The following is an 8,854-nucleotide window of genomic DNA, read 5'->3' as shown; positions in this document are numbered from 1 at the left end:
TAGCGGAAGTAGCGCTGTCAAAGTTGAAAGAGATAATGAAGAATTTTTTATTAAATTTTTTTTTTTTTTGGAAGTTTTTACAAAGTGTTGAAATTGTATGTTCGCTCTCGTTATTGTTTTCTACCAACTTTGAAATCGTTCCTTGATCTTAGCAATGAAATTTAAATCATAATACAATTGGTTGAATTGACAGCCTGTCAAAGTAACCTAAGGAACTAACCTAAAAAATTGGTTGTCTCAGTTGCATTGCCTTGACCTTAAAAATATTGGTTATTATAAGGAATACCGTAAATCCTCTATTTAGCCCCCCCCCCCCTCTCAAATAAGCCCCCTTCTCTAATAAGCCCCCCCCCCTTTTTAAAGGAAAAAATTTGTTAAGCCCCACCCTCTCTTTTTAGCCCCCTCCCCTCCCCCTTCACAACTAAAGAATCACGTGTTAATGTAGCAATGGAACATTTAATGATTGTTCAGAACATTTCTTTTTAGCTTTCTTTGTTAATGTTACCGTGTTTTAGTTTTGCTATTCACAATAATCATAAATTATACCTGAGAGACTAACACAGGTAAATCAAATAATGAAAATGCCATGTACATCGCTACAGATTATGCGAGACGGTCAATATTAATGCTTCCGTTTAATCCTGAGTTACAATCATACTACATCCTGACAGCGTACAATTTACTGCGTTTCGACTAAATCAATAAGCCCCCCTCTCAATTAAGCCCCCCCTCTCCAATAAGCCCTCCCTCAAACGTGCCTGAAATAAATAAGCCCCAGGGGGGCAAAATAGAGGATTTACGGTATACAGTATTTAGTTATAATCCCAAGTAAATTGTTTATGATAACCAATAATATCGTGGTGGTTGTAACCCAAAGTAAATCGTATATGACAACCAATATTTCAACCATTTTAAAACTGGTTGTCTCAGTTGTATAAATTTAACCAGTTTATATTGGTTGTTTCGACCAGGCAGTTTTTACATACAGTGTACTGCTAACTATCTTATATAAAGTATTATAAAGACATTCAATAAAATTCATCACTAAGACTAAGAGTGCACTTTATCTTATTGACAAGAAATTATTGTGGTCAAATGATGGATACACTTCCATCCTCAGGCCTCACGTGACCTGGTGGAGTAGTCACGTGATCATTACAGCAACCAATTCAGCAGCAGGTCGAGGAGAATGATGGAAAACGTGAGACTTGCTTTGCCAACTACAGAACCTGAGAGGAAAACCAAGTAAATTTGTAAAAGGGAAATATAGATAAAAGCAGTTCATGTCACGTGATTATCGATGACAGACTACTGATACTGACCTGGAGGTGGGGTAGTGAGTGGGGATGGGGGCTGGGTTTGGAGTAGGGGTTGGAGTTGGACTTCAAAGATCTGACAGTTACTAATATCGTCGGGGGGTCTGGGACTTGTGATGTTCTTGATGCAGCAATAATACTGGCCGGCGTCTTTAGGTTGTACGTCATAGATGGTCAAGGTGTGATCCTTGAAGCCATCCATGTTAGAAAAAACGTACTTTCCTTTGCATGAGTTATCTGATAATAACGAGAGAAAAGAATGCGTTATACTCTTTGGAATGAAAAACAAAATGTTTGATTTTTCCAAATAAAAACCGTAATAGTTTCTATCGAACTACACTTTCTATGGTTCCACAGACGTTTCCGAGAGTTCTTGAAAAGAACTATAAAAATATCTTCTTATTCACCCACCCACTGACGCACCATCCATCCCATTCCATCCATTCATCCATCCCATCCATCCCATCCATCCATTCATCCATCCATCCATGCTATCCATCCTATTCATCCTATTCATCCTATCCATCCCATCCATCCCATCCATCCCATCATTCCATCCATCCATCCATCCATCCATCCATCCATCCATCCATCCATCCATCCCATCTATCCATACTCCAACCCACCCCCCATCCCTTCTATCCCATCTATTCATCCATTCATCTATCCATACCTTTCGTATCCAAGACGCAGATGTCATCGTTGAGCAGGCTTTTTCTTTTCCATTCGGTCACCAGTGGATTTCCCTGAGCAGTGCACACAAGCCGCTTCACATTCTTTTCTTCTTTCTTTTCAGGGAAAAATCTAGGCTGAACTAAAAAAAATAATTCCAGTAACGATCATGTTGCTGTAAGTTTTTTATACCGATGTTTTCTACAGCAATGTATCAGTACCCATATGAGTAATTGAACTGACCTTTGACAATAATAGTTTTCGTGATGTTTCTCTTTCTAATTCCTCTCAGCAGGTACTCCAAGTAACAAGAATATGTACCACCCACATCAGCTAGGCTTACGTTCAAAACCAAAGGTTTAATTGATGAGAAATGGGGACAATAACTTGCGATTACAACCCTTCCATCTTTTGTCCAGATAAACTTGCCGATGGTTGTCATTAACGCTCCTTTTTTATTAAAGGTGACATTACAACTGAGTTGAATTCGCTCCCCAAACTTTGCTGTTACATTACCAGAGGCGTGAACAATAGGAAACTCGCTTACTGTGGGTAGAAATGTAACGATCCGTCATGATTTGGTTCTTGCCAGGTTGTGATTCGATGAGAATTGAGAAGTACTTACATCGAATAACAGTGACAGTGAATCCATATTCATGTTGACTACCTCCTGTGTGTCCTTGGCATTCATAACCACCATTTCTTGAATCATCATATATTATGACTTTATTAAAATGCAGAGTCACACGTAACTTTCTTCCGCCATCTAGAAATATCAGAAACAAATCATACTCTCTCTGCTCAATAGTTGTCTATCAACTGTTGTTTGAATAAACTCTTGGTATTGGTTCATCAAATCGCAGTTTGATCTTAAGGTGCGGCACTAGGGCAACAAAGTCGCGCAACTATTCACGCTACACTGTTGTGTACAACAAAATATTATTAATTATTGAGTAAAGAGTATCTACTTAACGCACCAATGATAATATGTTGCACGCGGAGTGGCAATACCAGCAAAATTTGCTCTGCATTTTCCGATCCAACAGTGTTGCGCACTTTTATTAGTTTTGCGTGATGTAACCACAGTGTGAATGTCGTGTGATGTAGACATATGAAGCATGGTGTTACTTTTACATGCGTGATATACTACAGTGTGGTGTTAGCGATGCGCGGCATAACCACAGTGCGGTGTGGTGTTAGTTACTCTTGCGTGATTTAACCACAGTGCGGTGTGGTGCACGCTGTTACTCTTGCGTGATGTAACAGTGTGATGTTACATTTCTTGACACGACAGCTTTCATTAATATCACTAACCCAAGGTTTCATTTTCATAATAGATGCGTCCATCAGGTCCTTCATCTCTTATGAGTTCAACGTCACCAAAACGACTCTTCCTCACAAATATGATATCATCTGGATCAGAATCTGTGTCTTCCACTACACAGGTAACTTTTGCCTTTTCATTTTCAATAGCGTAAACATTATTTGGATAAGGAGCGACTATCTTGGGAGCACCTATAGTTGGCAAGATAAGAATGTTGGTGTTGGTATAAAGCTGTTGCCAGAATTCTATTCTTTACGATATATACGTACAGACACGTTTTAAATCATGATAAACTTTTATGAGCAATTAAATATCTAAAATCCGTTCTCGACATTTAGTAATCCCGATAAGTTCTGTTCAAGAAAATTCTGAGCAAAGGAGCATAGATAAATAACCCTTCATTACTTATACTTGCTCCAGACAGATCTCAGTCAGTGTTGATAGGGATCTCGATCCTTTACAGATCTGACACGCTTATATTCAATAGATAGAGATATTCAGGCTGTTGAAGAGTCGTCTGTGTTATTGCTTTTGGTTATCCATTTGATTAACACTTACCTTGAGCAGAAGAATTGAAGTACAACAATAAAAGGACGACAAAACTCTTGGTGATCCACAGGGACTGATCCATGACTGTGTCTTTTTTCTAAGCTGAACTGACGAATCTAGTGAATACTAGTGCTTATAGATGATTTGCTTTTGGTAAAGCTTCAGCCACGATGTGAATCTGTCAATCAGCTGTCATTATTTTCTATCGTATCGAATCACATCACAGGTAGCCCAAGCTTGGTTTCTGTGGTGTCCTGCTATAAGGAAATGTATGGAGAAATTTTTGATGAATCTCCATACATTTCCTTATAACAGGACACCACAGAAACCAAGCTTGGGCTACCTGTGATCACATTCGGCTTTCTTATGACCACAGGGAACCCGGCTATATTTGTTTTCTTCTTTTAGAATAGTAATTTGCTCTTTGTGGGTTTCCTGTGTTGTGATCGGTTTCATTTTACATAAGCTGTAATCAGATCTGCGCGCTTTGATCACCGTTGGTGTTTTTTTTCTTACTATGGGTTGCCTGCGCTGTGACCAGATAGGCGCTGTAAACTGATAGCCGATTAAATTCAAATCAATAACCGTTGGTAACGCACTCTCTAGTAAACACTCACTCTTTTGACTGCTTACTAGAAAGTGCGTTACACACCACAGGCAACCCATAGTAAGAAACAAAACACCAACGGTGATCACAGCGCGCAGATCTGATTACAGCTTATGTAATAGGAAACCGATCCCAACACAGGAAACCCACAAAGAGCAAAATTACTTTCATAAAAGAAGCAAAAAAATATAGCCGGGTTCCCTGTGGATCTGTTTACAATACTTAACAGTAATCTTTTCACCTATCATCATCAACAAGTGTTTTTATGACGTCCTGTATACCTTTTGTTTTATTTATATACATGATCCGTGATTCGGTAAGTTCATATGCTCTATATCTCAATTATTGTTTTATTTAATTAACAATTTATTGTTTGACATCCTTGTCGAAGCGTATGTATTTAAAAAGACTCGTGTGTGTGTGTGCATGTTTGCACTCCAACAAACAATGCGAGATAGATATTTCATTTGCGACCATCAATGTAGAGTAAAGGGTTTGGACATTGTCTTACTCAAGTACCTGCTATTTCTTCAAGTGAATAAAGAAAAAATTACAGATGCAGATAAAACCTGTGGTTTCACGAACGAGAGATCCTTCGACCACGTCTAGTTCGAGTGTTTGAATGACAAAAAACTTAGTCAACAATTCACTAATAATCACTCTATTTTTGATAGAATACTTCGAGGATCTTTTTATGAAGATTTTTTATATTTATACAATAAGCAATCTATATCATATTCCGTTTTAGGTGCCAACCATTTACGTGTATGAGTTCATTTTTTCCCATGGAGAAAGCTAAAAATAGAACTCCTAAACATTACTCACTGTCTGACTGTCGTGATTGGATTGCACTCGGAACTGTTAAAAATGTAAGTCTTTTTAAAAGTAAAACAAAGCCACTTGACCCAAAAAGTGAAAACCGCACACCCCTGAAACTAGGCTTAGTGGGCCGAAACATCATTGCTCTAAGAGCAATATAGCCTTGTTCTCAGTAAATACGAATCCGATGAGGGATTGGCTTCACATGAGCACGAAGGAATAGTTTACCAATAAATCTGTGATATTTAATTGGATCTAGTTGTAGTTACGAACTTGCAGTAAATATAGTGAGCTTGGGTTGTCTGTGGTTTAACAAAAATAAAAATAGAAAATAAATGAAATAAATGAAAGCTAATACTTACTCACATGAAGTGTTTTATACGTCATCCTAGTTCTTTAGTAGTGATTTCGAGCCATTTTAGCGACTTGTCTTCTCATACAACGGGGAAGGGAATTTTTTTTAAAATCGTGCTCGAAATCACTACTACTTCATCTATTTTTTTCTCGTTTTATTACATTCAGCTCTCAAAACTTGTATGGGCTTCCTGTGTTTGAGTGAGAAAATAAATGTGTGTTTTCTCCAAGTATACTAAAAAGTTTGAGAGTATACTTTTGTCAGATCTGATACTGTATTAACAAACACAATATGAAAGAATTAGCCTTAAGCTTCAAGCATGGGCACTAAGTTTTGGCATTTTGTGAAGTCCAACTTATCAGGCATGCTAGCTTGCGTCACATCCGGAATTGTCTTCGTAAATATGTGACGCAGGCTACAGGCATGCTTGAAAGCCAAATTTACATATGTTTTGACTAATTATCTAACTATATTTTGACTAATATCCAATTCCAGCTTCCATCATGAAGGAGTGTACTGATTTGTTGTATCCTGTAATCACCCGTATTGTTAACCTATCTTTGGAACTTTCTATACTCCCTACATCATTGAAAGAAGCAGTTGTTTCACCTTTACTTAAGAAGTCCTCTTTGGACCATGAAGAACTGCTCAACTATAGACCTATATCGAATCTTCCGTTTGTTTCGAAGTGTTGCGAGAAAGTGGCGTCTTCACAACTAACTGCCTATTTAAATGACAATAGCTTAACTGAACCTTTTCAATCTGCATATAAGGAACGCCACGGCACTGAATCTGCCCTTTTTAGAGTACAGAATGACATCCTTCGTGCCATTGATGATGACAAATGTGTTGTCCTGCTGCTTCTAGACCTGTCTTCAGCATTTGACACTGTAGCTCATCGCATCCTGCTTTCAAGACTCTCTTCTCGTTTTGGAGTACGTGATAAAGTTCTTGCTTGGTTTCGTTCCTACCTTGCTGATCGCAAACAAGTCATCTGTGTTGAAAACCAACGATCGGACGTTTTCAACTTGGAGTACGGTGTGCCACAAGGATCCGTTTTGGGCCCAGTCCTTTTTACTTTGTACACTTCACCATTAGGCGATATAATGCAGCATCATGGTGTTTCATTTCACCTCTACGCGGATGACACGCAGATTTACTACGCATTCAATTGCTCCATTGGAGGTGACATGGATTCTTGCAGATACCGGGTTGAAGCATGTATACGTGATATTGATTGCTGGATGCTGTCCAACAACTTGAAGCTTAACAACGACAAGACAGAGTTTCTTCTACTGCATGCGCAGCATCGTCCATCGCCACCACTGGACACTATTTCTGCTGCTAACGAACTCATTAAAGTTTCTGAACATGCAAGGAACATTGGTGTAGTTTTCGATAGGACTCTAAGTTTAGCTAAACAAGTTACTGCAGTTTGCCAGTCTGCTTTTTACCATATTAGGAACATAGCATGCGTTAGAAGGTATTTAAGCTATGACACCACAAAAATCCTAGTTCATGCATTTGTGACTTCGAAGATAGATCATTGTAATTCTTTATTGTTTGGCTTACCCAAACACCTTGTGCAACGCTTACAATATGCTCTTAATGCTGCCGCCAGTATTGATGGAGCTGCATTGGCTCCCAGTTGAACAGCGTATTAAGTATAAGATCCTTCTTTTTGTCTTTAAGGCAGTGAATGGTATTGCGCCAACTTATCTTAGTGATTTAGTGTGTCCTTACGTTCCATCTCGCACATTGCGTTCATCTGCCAAGGGATTGCTCAGGGTACCCAAGTTTAAGCTTAAGACCTATGGCGCTAGGGCATTCTCCATTTGTGGGCCTGTGTTATGGAATACTCTTCCCCAAGATATTAGATTATGTTCAAGTTTGGATAGCTTTAAGAAAAAGCTAAAAACATTTTTATATAAAGAGGCTTATGGTTAGTTTTTAAGATTAGTTATTCATTTTATACATATTTATAATTACTAGATTATTATATTTTTATAGAATGTAGTCATTAAGATAGTTTAGTAGTTAGATTTTTGATTATTTGATATTTCAGTAATTATTTATATTTGTTATATTGTTTGTAAAGCGCTTTGAACATCATAGGTAAAAGCGCTATAGAAATAAAGTTATTATTATTATTATTTGCATACGGATTAAGAGCATGCGCAGACATTTTTCACTCTTGTCGCTGACATATGCATGAGGCCAAGATAAGGGTAATAAGATTGTTAATCATGACGTCATGATTGTTAACCACTTGAGAGTGTTTGGTTTACCCAGCAGTGTAGCATGTCTATATCAATTTTGGTTTTAATAGGTACCCAGGCTAATAATAGGAGACCTAGGTTTATGCTACGGTACACTGGTTCATGCTACGGTACCCAGGTTAATGATAAGGTACCCAGGTTCATGCTACGGTACCCAGGTTAATGATAAGGTGCACAGGTTTATGCTACGGTACCCAGGTTAATGATAAGGTGCACAGGTTTAATACTACGGTACCCAGGTTAATGATAAAGTACCCAAGTTCATGCCACGGTACCCAGGTTCATGCTACGGTACCCAGGTTCATGCTACGGTACCCAGGTTAATGATAAGGTACCCAGATTCATGCCACGGTACACTGGTTTATGCTACGGTACCCAGGTTAATGATAAAGTGCCCAGATTCATGCCACGGTACACTGGTTCATGCTACGGTACTCAGGTTCATGCCACGGTACACTGGTTCATGCTACGGTACCCAGGTTCAAGCCACGGTACACTGGTTCATGCAACGGTACCGAGGGTAATGATAAGGTACCCAGGTTTATGCTACGGTACCCAGGTTAATAATGAGGTACCCAAGTTTATGCTACGGTACCCAGGTTAATGATAAGGTACCCAGGTTTATGCTACGGTACCCAGGTTAATGATAAGGTACCCAGGTTCATGCCACGGTACCTAGGTTCATGCTACGGTACACTGGTTCATGCTACGGTACTCAGGTTCATGCCATGGTACACTGTTTCATGCTATGGTACCCAGGTTCATGCCACGGTACACTGGTTCATGCCACGGTACACTGGTTCATGCAACGGTACCGAGGGTAATGATAAGGTACCCAGGTTTATGCTACGGTACCGAGGGTAATGATAAGGTACCCAGGTTTATGCTACGATACCCAGGTTAATGATAAGGTACCCAGGTTTATGCTACGGT

The 8,854-nt window shown here is 39.0% G+C and overlaps 2 protein-coding genes across 2 annotated transcripts in view; both read right to left on the bottom strand.

The window, feature by feature from the left end:
* Nucleotides 1-4,032, bottom strand: part of LOC148906642 (uncharacterized) — a 53,012-nt gene extending 48,980 nt beyond the window's left edge. The window contains exon 1 of the mRNA XM_089038093.1: nucleotides 3,871-4,032. Within this exon, the coding sequence (XP_088894219.1) occupies nucleotides 3,871-3,943 (73 nt within the window). The 5' untranslated portion in view covers nucleotides 3,944-4,032. The remainder of the gene's footprint in view (nucleotides 1-3,870) is intronic.
* Nucleotides 437-3,714, bottom strand: LOC116293424 (uncharacterized). Its single transcript, XM_089037648.1, has 7 exons — nucleotides 3,708-3,714; nucleotides 3,303-3,503; nucleotides 2,614-2,754; nucleotides 2,232-2,534; nucleotides 1,990-2,130; nucleotides 1,323-1,553; nucleotides 437-1,229 (listed from the first exon to the last, which is right to left on the bottom strand). The coding sequence occupies exons 1-7, from the start codon at nucleotides 3,712-3,714 to the stop codon at nucleotides 1,156-1,158; spliced, it is 1,098 nt and encodes a 365-aa protein (XP_088893774.1). The 3' UTR covers nucleotides 437-1,155.
* Nucleotides 4,033-8,854: the final 4,822 nt, after the last annotated feature.

Source organism: Actinia tenebrosa, unplaced genomic scaffold (genome assembly GCF_029948245.1).
Source record: "Actinia tenebrosa isolate PJP-AT-01 unplaced genomic scaffold, QUT_ActTen_1.0 PGA_scaffold5__44_contigs__length_20552954, whole genome shotgun sequence".
NCBI lineage: Eukaryota > Metazoa > Cnidaria > Anthozoa > Actiniaria > Actiniidae > Actinia > Actinia tenebrosa.
The sequence above is the reverse complement of the archived record's forward strand: the minus strand, read 5'-3'. Positions and strand labels throughout refer to the sequence as shown.

Coding starts and splice junctions, on each gene's coding strand:
- LOC116293424 (XM_089037648.1), bottom strand. Junction 2,131..2,231: donor GAAAACTATTATTGTCAAAG/GTCAGTTCAATT, acceptor TATTTTTTTTAG/TTCAGCCTAGATTTTTCCCT. Junction 1,230..1,322: donor ACTCACTACCCCACCTCCAG/GTCAGTATCAGT, acceptor TTTTCCTCTCAG/GTTCTGTAGTTGGCAAAGCA.